Raw genomic sequence first — 20,161 nt, 5'->3', positions numbered from 1 at the left:
CTACGGACACTTTTGAGTCGCCATTCCACCTACCAACGTGTGATTTTGGGCTGTGGGAGGAAACTGGAGCACCCGGAGGAAACCCACGCAGACACAGGGAGAACACACCACACTCCTCACAGACAGTCACCCGGAGGAAACCCACGCAGACACAGGGAGAACACAACACACTCCTCACAGACAGTCACCCGGAGCGGTGTCTGCCAAATGTCTGTCTGAGAACCCACAACCTCCAGGTCCCTGGAGCTGTGTGACTGCGACACTACCTGCTGCACCACCGTTCCGCCCTCATCCATGAGTATAAGTTTGTAAATTTCAATCCTTCATTCTCTGCAGCACTCCTTCATAACTGTTTTTTTGCATTTGTAATTTATTTGTCAAGGTATCAGCCATTTCTCCAGACATTCATCATATTATATACACACCTAGTGGCCTGAATGTGTATTAATGATGCCTTCAAGTTCTCCTCAGAAATTCCTACTAAGATTTGTAACTTGTAAACACAGCTTTTCCCCTTTCACACATGCACAGTAATACAGAAATATTCCTGACTTTACCCAGAAGATTTGTATGTGTGAATGCATGTGAGATTGGAGTTTTTTTTTGTATGGAAAAGTGTGTGAAAGGTCATGGCCTTGAAGTGAACATTGGGCAGAGAGCCTTCCTCCTGCACCAGACAGACAGAGCTGCACTGAGACTTTATACAGAAATGGCCTTCATCACTAAACAGTTCACCCGAACACTGTGTTCGTCTGCAGCGAGAAACACGGCCATTAAACATATCACTGTCATCGGAGGAGGATTAATGGGCTCAGGAATAACGCAGGTAAACGCAAACACGAGTAGTATGACCAGCGTCAATGTCAGCTAGCTAGCGGCTAACGTTAATTAGCATTGCTGCAAGCTTATTCCATTCTCCTGCATTTCCTTTATTTACAGTGCATTTTAAGCAACTATAGCGCTTAAGTCATAGTCTTTTTTTCAGTTTGCGTTGTCTAATTCGTTTTTACTTCATACACAAACTGAAGTTAGCTTATTTTTCCAACGTTCCGTTCCACCTTAAAAGGCGCCGCGGTAACGTTCAAAGCGCTAGAGCGAGTCACTGCACTCTACAGAGGGATTTAAGGTGGAACGGAGAATTTTAGAAAATTTCTGAATAAAGTGGGCACACATACCGAGGTGTAGCGTTTTAAAATGTGATGTCTACAAAAATACCGCTTATAAATCCCAAAGAACTGCAGCGGAATATGCGTTATTTATTTCATAGAATAGAAATGAAATTAAAGGAAAAATGTTTCAGAAATGTAACTTGCAAAGAAAACAGTATAACACCCCAAAACTCACAGAATTTCGCCTGTTCTTCAAAACTGTTGCATATTGTGTACACATAATGTGTATTGGTTTAATAAGGGCTTACTTCTACCGAGCCTTTTAAAGTGATGAATGGGACCCTAGATCAGCTTACAACACAAATACAACCATTTACTTCAGAGGACGCAAAGGGGGCTTTACACTTCTCTGGCCAATGCTAAAAGACACCCACCAGTGAAAAATGTTAGATTATGTCTCATGAGTGCAGTAAGCATTTCCACCCTGAAACTACATCATTCCAAAGACGGTTTCAAACAAGTCAATTCAGACAGAGAGGGTTTCTTATGTCATAAATGTCAAGAACCAATCGTGTCAACTTAGTTTTTTTTTTTTCGGTTTACAAGCTAGCCATGGCGGGTAAGTTGAGATTGAATGAAAGCGAAGGTGTAGAATTATATCTAAGCCACTTTTAAGGCAATTCTGTTTTATTTTTCCTATCGGTAATAACTTTTTACATGTCATTTTAATGAACAGAGACAAGCTTGTAGGGGTTAGTTCGTGTGCAGCTGTTTGAGAGAATTGCATTTGTTTTGGGGACAGCTTAAAGTAGCTGAATTCACTTATAATAAGGGGTATCTATAAATGTATTAAACAGATTAATAATGTAATACTTGTTTATCTGTTCAGGTTGCTGCAACTACAGGACACTCAGTGGTGCTAGTGGACACCTCAGAGGACATCCTGAAAAAATCTACCAAGGGTATTGAGGGCAGCCTGAAGAGAGTGGTGAAGAAGAAGTTTGCAGACAACCCTGAGGTTAGCTCTCAATAACAGTGAAGTGTCATGTAAAGCTAAGACCAATCCCAGGAGTGCAGGAGCAGCAGTAGAATTAGTTTTTTATTTTCTCTTTCATCCAGGCTGGAGAGCAGTTTGTTCAGAAGGTGCTGAAGAACATTTCCACAAGTACGGATGTCACCTCAGTGGTGAAGAAAACTGACCTTGTGGTGGAGGCCATTGTGGAGAATCTCAAAGTTAAACAGGATCTCTTTTCGGCACTTGATAAAGCGGCTCCAGAGTAAGCGAGAACATTAACTGAGACCAGTGATTCTCAAACAGCTCCACCGAGGCCCAGGAGTGTCCATATTTTAGGTCCAACCTAATTTGCAATGTACAAAGACAGTGTAAGCGTGGGCTTTATCATGCAGGATGATGTCAGTATTGGTCACATGATTAAACATTTGACAGCTTAAATTCTACACCAGAAGTGGGTAGTTGTATTGGCCCTTGGCTTCTGCGCTAAAATAAATATTTATTTATTCATTCATTCATTCATTATCTGTAACCCTTATATAGTTCAGGGTCGCGGTGGGTCCAGAGCCTACCTGGAATCATTGGGCGCAAGGCAGGAATACACCCTGGAGGGGGCGCCAGTCCTTCACAGGGCAACACAGATACACACTCACTCACACTTACGGACACTTTTGAGTCGCAAATCTACCTACCAACATGTGTTTTTGGACTGTGGGAGGAAACCGGAGCACCCGGAGGAAACCCACGCAGACACAGGGAGAACACACCACACTCCTCACAGACAGTCACCCTGAGGAAACCCACACAGACACAGGGAGAACACACCACACTCCTCACAGACAGTCACCCGGAGGAAATCCACGCAGACACAGGGAGAACACACCACACTCCTCACAGACAGTCACCCGGAGGAAACCCACACAGACACGGGGAGAACACACCACACTCCTCACAGACAGTCACCCGGAGTGGGAATCGAACCCACAACCTCCAGGCCCCTGGAGCTGTGACACTACCTGCTGTGACACCGTGCCGCCAATATTTATTTATTTTACTATACAATTAAACAGTTCACTAGAACACTGTGTTCGTCTGCAGCGAGAAACACGGCCATTAAACATATCACTGTCATCGGAGGAGGATTAATGGGCTCAGGAATAGCGCAGGTAAACGCACACACGAGTAGTATGACCAGCGTCAATGTCAGCTAGCTAGCGGCTAACGTTAATTAGCATTGCTGCAAGCTTATTCCATTTTCCAGCATTTCCTGTATTTACAGTGCATTTTAAGCAACTAAGGCGCTTAAGTCATAGCACCCGGAGGAAACCCACGCAGACACAGGGAGAACACACCAACTCCTCACAGACAGTCACCTGGAGGAAACCCACACAGACACGGGGAGAACACACCACACTCTTCACAGACAGTCCCCCGGAGCGGGAATCGAACCCATTAATAAATGTATATTTCTGAATTGTGAATATGGATATGGAAAAACATGGATATCGACATCAGATTACAACTCCCAGATCAGTGCATTCCTTATTAAAAGTGGGCATTAATCAATGCCACATAGGAATTTGTCAATAGAAGAGACACATATATGATCTGGGGTTGGCAAAGAAACAGTTTAAAATATGTTTTATGTTATTTTTACATGGAACCAGGAAGAAAAGTCTTGAAATTGAGATTTAACAAAGTCCATGCAGAATGTAGACTGTATGCAAATGTAATTATAATGATGTAACTAAGCAATATAAAACGAACTGTGCTACATTGTTGGTGCTGGGATAACAACTTTGACCACTGACCTAGAGTTTCATTACTAATCAACAGTGGGACCAACAGATACGATAAATACAGTCATATTAATTACACTGTGTTGTCTCTTTCTGTCAGACACACCATCTTTGCCAGTAACACATCCTCGCTGCCTGTTGCTGCCATTGCCGGCTCTACAGCTCGGTTAGATCGGTTTGGGGGTCTCCATTTCTTCAACCCTGTTCCCATGATGAAGCTGGTTGAGGTTAGTAAGGGTGTTTGGATGTTTTCACCAGGCCTTCTACATACAGACAACAGCCACATGTAAATACAGTCTTTAATATAAAGGGAACAAGTCATGGACACACAAAAAAAGCTATTCTGCGTTACATTGCTGTTGGATTAAAGCAACTTGTTGAACTAAGAAATATTCCCTTTATTTACAGTGTTAATTTATTCTCCTTCCAGGAGCACAATTACTTGACTGTTTGTTGGAATGTGCTTTATTCACTCTATTTCCCCTGATTTTAGGTGGTCCAGGCTCCAGGAACGAGCCAGCAGACATTTGATGCACTCTTTGACTTCAGCAAAGCTTTAGGAAAGCATCCTGTATCATGCAAAGTAGGTGTTACATAGAACACATTACGCACTATGGAGTATCAGGTGGTTTTGCATGGTCTGCTCGTCTTTTATAACATTGCTCTTCTCTAAGGACACTCCTGGCTTCTTGGTAAACCGTCTGCTTGTGCCTTACATGATGGAGGCTATACGACTACATGAGCGAGGTACACACTCCTCGTATACAAGATTAAGAAAAGCATGTTCCTATTACAGCGGATTATGGTTCTGTCAGTAGCTTTGGAAATAATTTCACTGTCTTTCATTAGGTCATGGTTCAAAAGAAGACATTGATGTAGCTATGAAGCTGGGGGCTGGCTATCCTATGGGTCCTTTTGAGCTTCTGGACTATGTAGGATTGGACACATCAAAATTTATAATCGATGGTGAGTTCTGAATATAGATAAAACATCCCTTACCTTCATATTATTTTGAAAATACGTTTATTTAAATGTTTTTGGTGGTGCACCAAGTAGTGTCACTGTCACACAGCTCCAGGGTTCTGGGATTGTGGGTTTGGTATGTTCCCCACGTGTCTATGCGGGTTTCCTCCCACAGTATAAGAGCACGTGCAGGTGGATTATCCGCAGTGTCCACAGCTGAGAGTGTGAGACTGACCGGGTGAGTGTGTTGTGCCCTGTGATGGACATAAATAAATGAATGAAGGTTCCTTTCTGGAATTATGATTTCACACTTCTTTAGATTTCCAATACTGCGTAGGTATCTTAGAAGAAACGATAAAAGCAGGCTATGTCAGGTGTGTAAGGCATTTGAGCAGCATGACTAGGAAATAAGGATCCATTAACATTTATTTATAGAAAACAGAATATAGTATGATGCTATGTTCTATTCAGAAAACAGGGTATTAATGTTTTTCTCAGTGCTAAAAACACATTATTAATTTCTGGATGTGGGATGTGGCCTTGTCCAAAGCTGGTACATTTTATACATTAAATCACCTAAACACATACAGACCAGTATCAGTACCGTGATTTGTGGTCACAATTGCACAGTGCCTTTTACGGTTTGATTTGAGTGGTTTAATCTCATACCGCAGTCTTGATATCGATACCACAGCATTAGAATATTCATTCATTCATTCATCGTCTGTAAGCGCTTATCCAGTTCAGGGTCGCGGTGGGTCCGGAGCCTAACCGGAATCACTGGGCGCAAGGCGGGGACTCACCCTGGAGGTGGCGCCAGTCCTTCACAGTGCGACACACACTCACATTCACTAATACACTCACAGACACTTTTGAGTCGCAAATCCACCTACCAACGTGTGTTTTTGGACTGTGGGAGGAAACCGGAGCACCCGGAGGAAACCCATGCAGACACAGGGAGAACACAGCAACTCCTCACAGACAGTCACCCGGAGAAAACCCACGCAGACACAGGGAGAACACAGCAACTCCTCACAGACAGTCACCCGGAGAAAACCCACGCAGACACAGGGAGAACACAGCAACTCCTCACAGACAGTCACCCGGAGAAAACCCACGCAGACACAGGGAGAACACAGCAACTCCTCACAGACAGTCACCCGAAGGAAACCCACGCAGACACAGGGTGAACACACCACACTCCTCACAGACAGTTCCCCGGAAGAAACCCACGCAGACACAGCGAGAACACACCAACTCCTCACAGACAGTCACCCGGAGGAAACCCACTGAGACACAGGGAGAACACACCACACTCCTCACAGACAGTCACCCGGAGGAAACCCACGCAGACACAGGGAGAACACACCAACTCCTCACAGACAGTCACCCGGAGGAAACCCACGCAGACACAGGGAGAACACACCACACTCCTCACAGACAGTCACACGGAGCGGGACTCGAACCCACAACCTCCAGGTTCCTGGAGCTGTGACTGCAACACTACCTGCTGCGCTACAGTGCCGCCCACATTAGTATATTTATATAGTGAATTATTATCAGACATTAATTTGATTTTGTTTGTGTGGTTGCAGGTTGGAATGAGATGGAACCTGACAACCCTCTGTTTGCACCAAGTGTCTTGCTCAATAAGCTGGTGGCTGAGGGCAAGTTAGGCAAGAAGACTGGAGAGGGATTCTATAAGTACAAGTAACCAGAACAAGAACGGAACTGACCCTTTCACCTCATCCAGAAAACAATGACCAGAACCAGAACAGCTTTATTTCACCACGGGTGTTACACATAGAAGGAATTTGCCTTGGTGAGTGCAGGTGTATGACACTCGTAGGAAAAATGACAAAAAATAAGTGTAATGAAGAATGTAAAGAAGTCAGAGAGAGCTAGTGGCAGAAGATCTTTAAACTGCAGTTGTTGTCTAACAGTAAAGAGAGAGATGCTAGTGCCTTGCTGTAATGCGCCGTAGAGAACAGACGGTCATGAAATTTGTCTGAAATCCCTCCATTTTTAACGTCAGAGATGCTGTACGATGGAATAAAAACAATTCTAATTCTTAGTGACGTGAACATGTCCTGGTTATTGCCCCATCAAGGGGAAGGAAACACTACTAAAGTCATTTATTGGCCTATATCCATTAACCCCCTATAAAAGTTGGAGTTGAGCCGTGTGTGTTTAATGTGAAATGCACTGTTCTGCAGAACGCAAAGATAATAAAAATAAAAAAGCTGAATTTTTGCATTGAAATTGAACAAAATTGTGAAATCCTCTGGAATTATCATTAAAAGGGCTATTACACCATCATCCAGCAGATGGCGTCAGTTCCCCATCTTGATCAGTCCGTAAATCAGCTTAGTGCTTGGAGGAGGACACCAAGGCCCTGTCCCATTACTCACACTCGCAGGTGTGTGAGGCTGCCGTGAGACCCATCCCTTTCATCTTCTGGGGCAGTAGTGTTCTTGAACATTTTGTGCCCTTCAGCAACATCACAAAAGTGTGCACTTCAAAGAGGAACTCTGGATCTGACAACAGCTGCCGATTGTGTTTTGTTAGCTAACGGACACCTGCATTGACCACTAAGTGGTGGTGGCAGAGGGTGGAACATCCAACCACCCAAAGAGAGAAGGGCAGTAATTAAACATATTTGGCCACCCAGCTACATATGAGGCATCACCATGAACCAAACACACAAAGAAAAGTCAGAGTCCACACATTCCTGTGAAGCAAATTGAGTTTCTGCTTTTAACCCATGTGTGGTACACACCCAGCAGCAGCGGGATGCCAGCCATAGTGCCCAGGGAGCATTAGGGCGATTAGGAGCCTTGGTCAAGGGAATTTAGGGGGAGGGACTAAGCACAGTTTCTTCACTGCCCCCTCCCTGATTTTTTTCTTGCCAGTCCTGGGAATTGAACCAGCAACCTTCTGGTCTCAGGACATTTTTCTGGCCTTAAAGGCACTGTCTATGATTCTGGAGAATCTTAGATACTCTCACAGCAAAAAAAAAATAAAAAATAAAAAACACACTCCTCCTGTCAGTGCTCCTTCAGAATCTCTGACAAACATTTGACTAAGAAGCCAACTGTAGTTTATTTTTTGTTGAAGCTGGACTTGCCTGTAAGTTTTATTCACTGAAATACCACAGAAACTCATCTGCAGCTTGAGCTGTAGCACTCTCCGTATCATAGTGCGTGCTGTTATGCAAAGTTGGCAACAGTTGCCCAAATTTTGTGTCTGTTCTACGTTAAAAAATGTAACTGGCTGCATCTATACGGTGGAACAAAGGTTCAGGTAAGAAGCAGAGTGTTCCCGTTCCTCCATCCTGTGCAGGTGCACAAAACCTCCCTCTTGCTGATTGGCCTGAGTCATGCTTTATTCCCATTTATCGAACCAGGGCTAAGTAGAAACATCAGAGCTTTTTTTTCAGCGCACAACTGACAGAAAATCAGGCAAACACTGAGGAAACAGTATCGCACTGAAATCATAGATAGCACCTTTAAGGCCACAGCTGCCCAAAGTACATTTACTAAGTACAAAATACTAAACACAGTTCTTCTTTTCACTTTCTTCACTCTTTCATTCCCAAAGCAATGGTCTCCAATTTCTCGGCTGCACCCAGTCTTGTCCCTTGGTGTTTAAACTCCTGAAAAAAAAATTTAATTTGGAGAGGTTGTTATTGAGGCGGGGATTTCCCTGATCACAGCTCCTTTAGCACTTCAGGCGAATTCCAGATACAAATTTAAGACTTCAAAAAGGCTTATGAGCAGCTGGTGTTAAAGGCTAAGCACCACTTAAAGGACCTCCATGAATATTTCACATTATTTTAGTTACTGACAGATATAAGTATGAATTAAAGTGAAAAAAGCAGCTCAAAACTGACAATTTTATTAAATTGACGATTTTATTAAATTGACAAATCAAAACTACAATTTTATTAAATTGACGGAAAAACCCGAGCTCGCTACGGAAAATCTTGAACGCGTCTGTGACGTCACTGGTGGACAACAGCTGAACAACGCCGCGGTAAAACACCGTTATGACTGATTGTTATGACAGTATCTAGCTAAATAACCAACATTATTCATGACAATAGCCTAGCAATAAGCTAAACTCAAATGTAGAGGTACCGTTATTCTTGTAAATGTGATCGAACTCGAATTCATCCGACACTATAAACCTCCGTAATGCAGCTACGTAGCCGAGTATAATCTGAGCCACCGAGTTTAGCGAGTCAAGCTAACGTTAACTAACACCAACTAAAACAGGCGAAGTGAGTGTCCTTACCCTGTTTACCTCCATGTTACAGAGGCTCTTGAACACCTTTCGTTGGTGTCCTTACATGCCCATATTGTTGGAAAAGCGCCAGTGAAATGAGCTACAGATAACGGAGTGAGCGGATGGTCCTTTCCAAAGTGCCCGTTTAAAGTTGACAAATTTAGTCCATTTTCTGGATATTTTGGGATCTTTGGGCCATTTGTGCACAGATGTCCCACTGTACATTGAATGATTGCAGCCACAAACAACACACCTTTTCATCATTTTGCATTAAATTAAGTGCAGCTTCTAGAGTTGTTGTCCACCATCTACGTCACAGACAAGACGCCTATTAGAGTTTCCGAACACCGTTGTGGGGGGGGACCAACGGTCTTTTAAACCTTATTCCTTGAATTAGTAAGAAATAACATGTTTTCTGACTATCAATAAACACAAGTTAGGAACTCAACTTCCACTGTATTTATTTGTTTGACACTTTCATATCGCTGGTGCTTAGCCTTTAACAGAAAACTTTCTTGGGTGGTCCAGGCTTGCAGTACAGGCTCCCAACAAACTCATCATCACAGCCTGAGATGGAGCTTCCTAATAAAGTTTGGAAGAAAACTGACCTCAAGGCCACTCCTCCCTTTTGTCTAATCACTTCCTATTTCTCCCCATCCTCTCATCTGCTGTCTTTGATGATGTTTTACACTGCACCACTTTCTCATCACTTTCTCATTTCTGACCACCCCCCCGAACTGGAAGTTGTTTTCGATGAGCAGAGCACAGCTTATTATTATTCATTTACATTCTATATTTAACTCAAACCTATTTCTACAGTAAATGTCCATTTTATCAGGTTTGCTGACTATACATGAGCACTTTGTAGTTCTACAACTGCAGGCTGTAGTCTGCAGACCCTCAGTGGCCAGAACCACCACGACACTGGTATGAATCGAATGGCAGATCGTTCTCAGTGTTACTGCAGCGCTGATTTGCTGTTGGTCTGAAACAGAAGCCCAGGCTGAACATCTCCATACAACTTCAGCATGAAAAAGGCAGGACTAACATAAATTTAATTGAAGGTTCATTATCTTTCATTCATTATCTGTAAGCAAGAACACAACACACAGACAGTCACCCAGAGGAAACCCATGCTGACACAGGGAGAACACACCACACTCCTCAATCCTAGTCAAATCCTAGTCAAATTTCAGTTCCAGGATATGGGCCCTTTAAAGATTAGTCACTTCAAAGGAAAGTTAATGTCTAAATGCCTTGTTTTGATTCACCACATTTGTCCCTGTGCGTTTTGGCGTCTTAAAACATCTCACTGATGACATCATTTCTGTTCCAATAAGTAATAACTGGCAAGACTTTGCATCAGATGACACCAAAATAACTTCTCTAGGCTGAAACTAGTGAAAACCTGTGGAGAAAAAAAACTGCAGCATTAGGCCTAAGTGAACCGAGTGGACCACAGGTTGCTAAGGCTACAAACACAAGATGGCGCTGTATAATCAGTTACCACAACACCAGCGCACACAATAAATGAACCGTCTGTAATTTTTTCCCGTTGTAAATGAACACTAAAATACAGGGCTGTAATTACACAGTGCAGTAAGAGAGTAATAATCTAGGCTACATTTTTAAAATCAAGGCCCTTGAATTGTAACCTATGAAATTAAAACACAGTGGTCATTCTCACAAAAGTTGACGTGTACTTCAGCTCCCGCAGTGGGTTCCACATCGGCGCTTTACTTCAGTATATTTTAAGCTTTCTCTTTTTCAGTATCATGTATTTAACCCTGTCTGAAGTTTGCCTCAGGTGTGGAATCTAGAAGCTTTTATTTGCTGGTTCATTTTCAGGAGCCATTTGAAGAGACTCCAGAGTAGGGTGACCAGAGAAGAGAAGGTTATCGACCAATAACGGTAGCGCTACAGTCAGGCCGTCCAATCAGAAGATTTTAGGCTACTTCACCACGCCCCCTTCTCACTCAAGCGAACCAATCGGAGTAGGGGGGGCGGGACTAGTTTGTGAACGAAAGTTCTCGAAGTTCTATGTAAGCGCTAGAAAAACAAAATGTCCGGTCGTTTGTGAAATTCCGCCCGGACATTTTTTTAAGTCTAAAAAAGAGGACATGTCCGGGTAAAAGAGGACGTGTGGTCACCCTACTCCAGAGCAGCACAGGTTTTTATAGGAAACCCTCACACCTTCTTCAGACATCTTTTCCCCTTCCTCTTCTCCTTAAAGGCCATATTTGCAAAAGGCTGCATATCTCCAAGTCCAAGCAGCACAAACAAAGGTATCAAAGAGGAAACCTCAGTCAAAGATTCCTATTTATTTTCTTTAAAAAAACAAAAAGGCATGTAGAAACACAGTTTAGATGTGACCACTTGGAAGCAAAGTGCCTAACCAAGATGACAGTGATTCAAAATAAGACAATGTTTTGTTTTTATTAAAAAAAAAGAAAAGAAATGCATCTGATAATACTAAAAATAGAACATAAAATTAATAAAATGTTACAGAAACGCTTGCATGTAATAAACAACATGGCAGAAGACCACACTATTACCTACCAGATAGAGAGGACAGAGGAACATTGCAATAAAAGAGACTGGCAAGTGCTGGGGTAAATATATATATATCTGTTTCATTTGTCAATTTAGAACAATAAAATATAGGCCTCTGAGTACCCACTCTAACACCTCTGTCCTAATGTCGCCTGCAAAAATACAGAGAAAAAAGTGACATATCCAGACATTTCTTTAGAAAGTACACATAGCTGAGCATTATTTTTTACATCTGAGCAAGACTGGGAGGTCACTGTTAGTTACAAACAGTTATCAAAACAAAACCAAAAAGAAGCCTTTCAATGTCATTTCTGCAAGATGCTTCAACAAGAAAAAAAATCCTGTCTCAAAGCTTATTCTCATATATACCAGTATATATAAAAAAAATTAAGATAAAAAAAAAATCACTTAAAATATACACCAAGAAACGAAATGAAAAGAATTTCTTTTTGGAACAAATTCAAAATGAACTTAAACCCTTAAAATAAAAGTTAACTCGGAACGTCGTTGATCCTTTTTTGCACCAACTGGTCAAAAAGTAAAATTACAAAACAAAACCATGTCTTGAGAGAATGTTTCCAAGCCCATGTACGAACCCTCCATGCTGCAAACCAAACTCTTCGGAAAGGGTGTGAGGACCCCTGGACTGCTACATAGTAGAGGAGTGAGAGGAGTGACAGTGTAAAGAGAGAGAGAGAGAGAGAGAGAGTGAAGGGGTTAAACAGTGCTCGGATTGAACTGACTGGACTGTACAGAGGAGCCAAATAACTTAAAATAACTTAGGGACAGCCGTGGAAGGTGGTGTGGTTTATTTCTTCCCTCTTTCTGCGTGCATGTGGTGATGCGTATTTGTTGTTTTACAAATTACCGGAACAGATCATCAGTGCAATAACTTTGGGAGCAATTTGAAGAGAGAACCAAAGAAGCCAAAAAACAAAAATTCAACAGAACCCCGAGCGACGGTGTGTGTGCTGTTTGTGTGTGTGTGGTGGGCTAAGCGTGTGTGTGTGTCTTGGAGAATAGTGATTGTCTGTTTTCAGTTCAGTGTCTCTACAGCAGGAACGGCTGAGAGCTGGAGCCCTCCAAGAGGTCGGCGGGGGTCAAGAGGTCACGGAGGGGTCAGAGGTTCGTGGAATCTAGCAGGCTTCCATCTCCAGGAGGGGCCCTGTAGCTGCTGCCTTTGCTTTGCACGAGGAGAAAGCGGCTCGTTTTCCTCCTGTTTGGGACACAGCACACACAGGGTGAGTTCACTGAGGGTGCATTGCTTTACAAACAAATCAATCACAGCTTCAAACAGGATTCAGCGTTATGTTAATGTGGTACATTATGTAAATATATCAGTCAAAGTTTTAGCAATGTTCAAAAACTTGTCTGAACTCAATACCGAACCAGAGGGCACTGCAGGGAACCTAAACTCGACTTTTCCGCTGGCCAAATCTGGTCCTGGTCCCTACAACCAAGCACTTTTTTTAGTCCCTGCTCGCGTACGGTTCCAACTGAGCCGAGTTGGTTATAAATTGTGGCGTATAAACCCTGTCAATCACCACAAAATGCAGAGCTCCAGCACAAACTAACCGCTTGTAAATCCGCTGAAGTTGCAACAGCTTTCACATTTGCTTTTATCCGAGTCACAAAGGCCGCTCGTAACGTTACCCCGAGGGGTTCTGAAGAAAATCTCCAGCGAAAGTCCAAAAGAACTAAAACAACCACGAATACACAACGAGTAAACAGCGTCTAACTGTTGTGGTTTTCAAAGCCCACGGTTCTCGTTTGAGATGGGTTTCCACAGGCTCCATTTCGTAGCTCGGTTTGTAACTGCACAGTTTACGTGTGTCTTCCTGTAGTCCATCAGTGGACACAGGGTGCCGCCCACAGAACGTTATCCTCAGTCGAGCAGCGCTGCTGTGTCTGATTCACTCGTATCAACACACCACCACCACCACCACGTCAGTGTCTCTGCAGCGCTGAGTGATCCTCCACCCAAACCATACCTGCTCTGTGGTGGTCCTTTAGGGGTCCTAGGCTTTTAACAACAGGGTTAAAGGGGGGTAACAAAATATGCAGAACAATAGTTTGTAAATGTAGAGCTATAAAGGGCACTATATGGTCAGTGGAGCAGAGAGAATGGGATTTACCACAGACTCTAGTAACTTTCTATGTCATTTTTCATAGAATCTGCTTCCATTCCAAGATCATCACGATCAGGTTTGCAGTGGGTCCAGAACCAGCCCTATGTCATTGACTACAAAGCAGTTACGCCCTGGATGGGGTGCCTGTTGATCCCAGGGCATCACACATTCGCCCATTGTCTCTCTCTCTCACACCACACACACGAAGACAATTACACACTCATCCATTCCGTGGACAGTTTCACACAGCCAATTCACCTACCATCATCTTTTAAGGAACTTGGAGCAACCAGAGGAAACCCACGCAGGTACTGAGAGAACACGCCTCGTGTTGGATTTTGGGATTGCGCAACCTGTAGTTTCTCCGTACACCTTACTCCCACATCGCGAGGAACAAAATACATCAAACGCCTCTTTGCTCAATTTATAATGACCCTGAACGGACCTGTGGTGAAGTCACGCGGGTCAAGGACCGGCCCGATGTTCGTGCAGAGCGGTCTCAGCCATTAAAATCCAGGCAGAGCAATCCTGTAAATACAACCCTGACCTATCTCTATCCGCGTATGATATATTTATGGAAAGCGGGAAGAACATTCTGAGCATTCATTGATGTTCCCTAACCTTCAAGTTCTCCAACACAGAGAAAAAACATCCTGACACAGCGCGTTAAAACCGATCAGATCCCCCACGTGTCGTAAAGAATTAAATGCTACAGACTCAGTTTCGGTTATTGACAAGCTTTACGGACGTATTTCAGAAGCGCATCAAATGGAATTCCTGATCAAAGGGAGACAATACAGAAAATACAGAAGCTCCCTCGAGCTGAGGTCCAGAGAGAAAGTCTCTCTCTGTCTCTCACACACACACACACCTATTAACGGCTTTGCCACATGTGGATGATGAGCATATGTGAATATCCAGAGAGAACTGACCTCAGAGTTGAAAGACTGAGAGCAAGAGTGGGCTGTGAGGGTGGGAGGGAAAGACACGTGACAGAAGTGGTGCTTTTCCACCGCATGGGTCTGGCTCTACACGACTCGGCACGCTTAAAGCTTATCGCTTTTCCACTGGCACAGCTCCCCCTCGCTAAATGGAGCCTGTGACATCTCTAATGGAATTGCTAGCTTTGAAAACCACAACAGCGGTAAAGTTAGGCGCCGTTTACTCATCGTGTGTTCGATGTACTTGTTGCACGTTCGACTTTCACTGGAGATGTGTCGGCCATCGGCCCAAGGAGCGTTTAAACCTCTTCAAAACCCCTCAAGATAACGTTACGAGCTGCCGTTGTGAGTCTAATAAAAATAAACATAAAAGCTGCTGTAATTTATGAAATTTTACAAGCGGCGAGTTTGTGCCGGATTTGAATGTGCTCTGCATTTTGTGGTGATTGACATGGCTCTGGCCAATCAGCGCTCTGCAGGGTTTACACGTCACCATTTAGTACCTACGGCAAAAGAGACGAGCCGAGTCGAGTCGAGTCGAATCATGTAGGTTCCAGTGGAAAAGCGCCAAAAGATGGAGAGATAGAAAAGAGGAGTGTTTGACAGGTGGAACGTCAGACACTTCAAAAACGTACCTTATGAAGGAGATACAGAACAGAGTGTAAGCAAAATAGAAAAAATGGATGCACAGCAAGAGTGTGAGCTTAGAGAGAGAGAGAGAGAGAGAACATGGCAGCAGTGACCAAAGCCTCCCTGGTGCTTTTATTTACCTCCTCCATGCCCTCTTTTCATCCCTCCACCTCAAAGCTCCTGTGCCCTCTTTCCTTCCTCAAGCACATGAAAAAGAGCCGGCCTGCCCTTCCGGCCCACCACACACACACACACAGCCCACCACCACAAAACACACATGTGCACACGCACACACACACCACACCTGGCCTTCTACCAGATACACACACACACACAGCCCATCACCACAAAACACACATGTGTGCACACACACACACACCTGGCCTTCTACCAGACACACACACACACAGCCCACCACCACAAAACACACGTGTGCACACACACACACACACACCTGGCCTTCTACCAGATACACACACACACAATCGGTGACACATAGAGCAGGACTGAAGAGCTACTCCCCATTACAGCAGAGGAATGCCTCGGCTCAACTCGCAGGAAATGAAACGCTCCGGTGTTTACCAGGAGCAGTCTGTCTTTCTCTCTGGCTGACTGTCTGTCTCTCACTTACTCTCCCTCCCTCCCTCTATTTCTCTCCCTTTTCCTCCTCTCACTCCTTTTACCTCACTCTGTCTCCCTCTCCCTCCTCTTTGCATCTCTCACTCAAGGTCTCAATCTCTCTCTCTCTCTCTCCTATCACTCACTTGTGCTCTCATACTCTCCTTTTCCCCCTCTCTCTTTCTCTCTCTCCCTCCTTCCCTCCCTGAGACGAGTCTCTTTGAAGTGTGTGAGGTTAAGATAACTGGCACGGCCTCTCGTCCCTCAATCGGCCCGTTCACCTCCCAGAGCAAATCAAAGAGCCTGCAGCTGGAGCCGCAAACCCACCGCTCGTGCTCTCTCTCTCTCGCACTCTCTCTTGCTCTCTCTCTCTCTCTCTCTCTCTCGCACTCTCTCTTGCTCTCTCTCTCTCTCGCACTCTCTCTTGCTCTCTCTCTCGCTCTCTCTCTCTGTCTTTCTCTCTCTCTCCCTATCTCTCTTTCCCTTTCTCTCTCTCTCTCTCTCTCTCTCTAAGCTAAGTGAAAGAATCCCACATGCACAGCCTTCAGGAGAATGGGTGAGAGGGGACAGAGAAGGAGGAAAAACAAAGATAAAAGATAAAGAGGAAGAAAGGTAAAAGAAAGCATGAGAAAAGGAAAGAAAGAGGAAGAGTGAAGTAAGAGAAAAAAAAAATAAAGTCAAGAGAAACCCCTGTCCCAATTCTTGCCCTAAGGCCTTCCTTGAAGTGCACACTTTGTTTCCGAAGGGTGAGCATGGGTCTGACAGCTTACAGTAGAAATGGGGCACGCTTCCTGTGTACATCACACCATTCAGCTGGTCTTACCTTTACACGGGTTAATAAAAGCTTCCACAGAAACGTGCTAAACGTTGTTGAGATCATGTTTCATAACTCATTCATCTCATTAATGTGTGGAGGCACTTGAGTGACCCACAAGCCCTTTTCATGTCCTGCTCATCTGTGACTACACGGACACTATCACCCGGGCACGGCCGACTGTGAATGCCTTTCTGAAGAGAACATGTGCACAGTTTTTCTGTTTAGCATTTTTTTAACTTGAAGTCCGAATACCAGACAGCGAGGGGTTAATTAATGTATTTTCTAAAAGAGCACGTGAATGGCTTTAACGACAGTACAACAGCACCATTTTATCAATCAGACCCTATATAGAAATGTAAGTGTTTCTACTTAAACGGGGCATTTGTTAAAACTCAAACTACACTTAAAGACATAATTATCTCTATTTAAACAGGTCTTTTCCTTCACAGAGTTGTCATCTGATGCAGAATTACAAGAGGGCTGCATCAGGGGCGCTTGAGAGAACGAAAGAACTGGGACAACCAACAGCCATCCACACTAGAACAGGCACGGAGAAACGAGGGGTGTGACGGTGTAAATGTGAGTGTTAGGACATAGAGAGACATCAGAGACAGAAAAAGAAATTAGAGAGAGAGAGAGGGAGAGAGAGAGACAGGGAGAAAGAGAGAGAGAGAGAGAGAGAGATAGGGAGAAAGAGAAAGAGACAGAGAGAGAGAGAGATAGGGAGAAAGAGAGAGAGAAAGAAAGAGAGAGAGAGAAAGAGACAGAGAGAGAGAGAGAGAGAAAGAGACAGAGAGAGAGAAAGAGAGAGAGGGAGAGAGAGAGAGGGGGGAAACAGTAAATTTGTTGACCGTTTCTGCTTCATCTCCTCTAAGTGAGCCAAGGCCACAGGAGACAGCGGGGTACCTGCCCAAATCAGCTCCAAACTACAACTGCTCACTCTCACTACGCTATAGGGACTAGATCAATGAAATGGGAGAGAGAGAGAGAGAGAGAGAGAGAGAGAGAGAGAAAGACACAGAAAATAGTGAAGAAAAAAGATCAAAGTCTGTATGACATCACAGTCTGACTCTGGCAGGCCTGAGTATCTTAATAAAGCGCTGAAAGTGTGTGCTGCAACAATGAGAGAGAGAGAGAGAGAGAGAGAGAGAGAGAGAGAGAGTGCATAATCTGGGTTGTGTTAAGTCCAGCTGGGTGGAAAGCCCCTCTCTCTCTCTCTCTCTCTCTGTACTGACATGGTGCCAGTTGCCTGGCCTTGCTTTGCGTTTTCTTTGGCGACGCCCTGCGAGGCAGTGGCCAGTCCATAAAGCCAAACGGCCGCTAAGAAGAGTCCAGCGCTTGGGGGAAGCCGCTAAAAAAACTGGAGCCCAGCAATAAAACAGCACCTGGAAGAAAATGATGTTAAAAACAAAGTGCTCCGTTCTGTCAGCAGTTCCTCTGGCCCTGAGACACTAACATTATAGAGAAAAGCCCCCACACAATCACCCCTTTATAAACCCACTGCCACCAACCACGCTACAGGAAGAGGAGGGGTTCTCTCTCTCTCTCTCTTTTTCTCTCTCTCTCTCTCTCTCCTCTCACTTTCATCTCCTCTCACTGCCCTTTTACTCCCTCGCTTCCCCCACTCTCCTTTTTTCTCCCGCTTTCTCCTCTTTCCCCACACTTCTATTTCCTTCCCTTTCTCTTCTTTCCTTTTATTTCCTTTCTTCTCTCTCATTCCTTCTCTTCTTCCTTTCTCATTCCTTCTTTCTCCTCCCTCATTCCCCTCTCCTTCTCTTTCCCCTCTCCTTCTTTCTCCTTCCCTTCTCTTTTCTTTCTCATCCCTTTCCTTCTCTTTCTCCTCATTACTTGTTTTCTTCCTCATTCCTTCTGTACATCCTCTCTCATTTCTTCTTCTCTTTCCTTCTTTCTCCTCTCTCCTTCTCTTCCCCCTCTTTTCTTTACCCTCTCCTTTCTCCTTCCCTTTCCTTTTCTTTCTCATCTTTTTCCTTCCCTTTCTCCTCATTCCTTCTCTTCTTCCTCTCGTTCCGTCACTTCATCCTCTCTCATTTCTTTTTTCCTTTTCCTTCTTTCTCTTTCTCTCTCCTTCTTTTTCCCATCTATTCTTTTCTTCCCCCTCCTTTCTCCTTTCCTTACCTTTTTTTCTCATCTCTCCTTCTCTTTCTCCACTCTCTCCTCTTTCCTTCCCTTTCTCCGTCTTTCCTTCTTTCTTCTCTCTCTGTCCTTCTTTTCCCTCTCTCTCTCTCTCTCTAAGCAGACCCCGAAAAGACAAACAGAACAAAAATGGAGAGGCAAAGAGAGGGAGAGAAAGGAGGGGGAAAAATGGCATGTGGATGAAGGTAGAGCTTGAAGGGAGGCGACAGGCTTTCACAAACCTCAGGCATGTGGCTGAGGGAGAAGTGTGTGTGTGTGTGTGTGTTTGTGTATGCATGTGCATGTGTGTGGGTGTGTGTTGGGGAGGAGGATGAGGGTCTATGGGCTGTGGGTTGGGTGGGGGCTGCCCACATCTGAGGCTTGGCGGGTGGGGGCCAGGGCAGCAGCAGTGTGGGGGCCTGGGGCCGAGGTGCTGCGGGCCAGGGGCGGCTCTATCAAAGCAAAGCACAATGACTGCACTCCTCCACCGGCGGCCACTTCAAAGAGCCTCCGCCACCACTCAGAGGGCGGAGGGGTGAGGGGTGGAGGAAAAGGAGGGGGGGGGGGCTGGGGGACCCGCCTGCATTCACAATAGGAGCCAGATTTACTCCCAAAGAGAGGAACTCTACGGCTGGAGTGTGAGCGATGAGAGAGAGAGAGAGAGAGAGAGAGAGGGAGAGGAAATGGAGAAGACATCACAACACACAGGGGCGTCTCGACCTCCACGCAGCTCCAGCAGCTGGCTGAAGTCTGGACAATAGATCTGTGTGTGACTTAACAGCAACAGAAACAGCAGCAGCTCCAAATTAAACAATAAACAAAAATAAACCTTCCATATTTAGAATAGAAAACGAAGCATTGCTGTGAGGATTTGATGGCACTCAGATTAGTGAGGTCTGAAACCGATGTTCTATATTTAGGTCTAATTCACAAACAACACTCCGACACATCCCGAGCCTATCGGGTGGTGCTTTATCACTCCAGAGAACGTTGTTATTCCCTTCCAGCCTTTGCTTACTATTGGGCGTAGTCCAGATCCCTACGAGTCCTAATTGTTTGGCTGGCACAGAGCATTCCATTGTATGGTCAGTTCTTGACTACAAAGAATTTAAAAGCTCTGTCAGCAGTCGGGTGAATCAGATTCATAATTAAGGGTCACTCTGGAATATT

General features: G+C 44.5%; 2 protein-coding genes across 7 annotated transcripts in view; one reads left to right on the top strand and one right to left on the bottom strand.

Moving 5' to 3' along the window:
* Window positions 1-608: 608 nt before the first annotated feature.
* On the top strand, window positions 609-7,151 carry hadh (hydroxyacyl-CoA dehydrogenase). Its single transcript, XM_066679114.1, has 8 exons — window positions 609-826; window positions 1,999-2,127; window positions 2,229-2,386; window positions 4,021-4,147; window positions 4,414-4,503; window positions 4,595-4,667; window positions 4,770-4,886; window positions 6,479-7,151. The coding sequence occupies exons 1-8, from the start codon at window positions 710-712 to the stop codon at window positions 6,595-6,597; spliced, it is 930 nt and encodes a 309-aa protein (XP_066535211.1). The 5' UTR covers window positions 609-709; the 3' UTR covers window positions 6,598-7,151.
* Window positions 7,152-11,490: 4,339 nt separating this feature from the next.
* lef1 (lymphoid enhancer-binding factor 1) overlaps window positions 11,491-20,161 on the bottom strand; it is a 60,319-nt gene continuing 51,648 nt past the window's right edge. For all 6 annotated transcript variants that reach the window (XM_066679462.1, XM_066679459.1, XM_066679463.1 and 3 more), the window contains one exon: window positions 11,491-12,939. Coding sequence is in view for 3 of the 6 variants with exons in the window: in XM_066679459.1 (XP_066535556.1) it covers window positions 12,860-12,939 (80 nt within the window). In the remaining 3 variants the exon portion in view is untranslated. The remainder of the gene's footprint in view (window positions 12,940-20,161) is intronic.

Source organism: Hoplias malabaricus, chromosome 8 (genome assembly GCF_029633855.1).
Source record: "Hoplias malabaricus isolate fHopMal1 chromosome 8, fHopMal1.hap1, whole genome shotgun sequence".
NCBI lineage: Eukaryota > Metazoa > Chordata > Actinopteri > Characiformes > Erythrinidae > Hoplias > Hoplias malabaricus.
Note: the sequence above shows the minus strand (reverse complement) of the source record. Positions and strands in the feature narration are given on the sequence as shown.

What these genes read in the sequence shown, in the direction of transcription:
- hadh (XM_066679114.1), top strand. Translation starts at nt 710, where the DNA reads ATGGCCTTCATCACTAAACAGTTCACCCGAACACTGTGTTCGTCTGCA. An exon ending in AGTTTGCAGACAACCCTGAG is followed by an intron (nt 2,128 to 2,228) that starts GTTAGCTCTCAA and finishes TCTTTCATCCAG; the next exon opens with GCTGGAGAGCAGTTTGTTCA. An exon ending in ATCAAAATTTATAATCGATG is followed by an intron (nt 4,887 to 6,478) that starts GTGAGTTCTGAA and finishes GTGTGGTTGCAG; the next exon opens with GTTGGAATGAGATGGAACCT.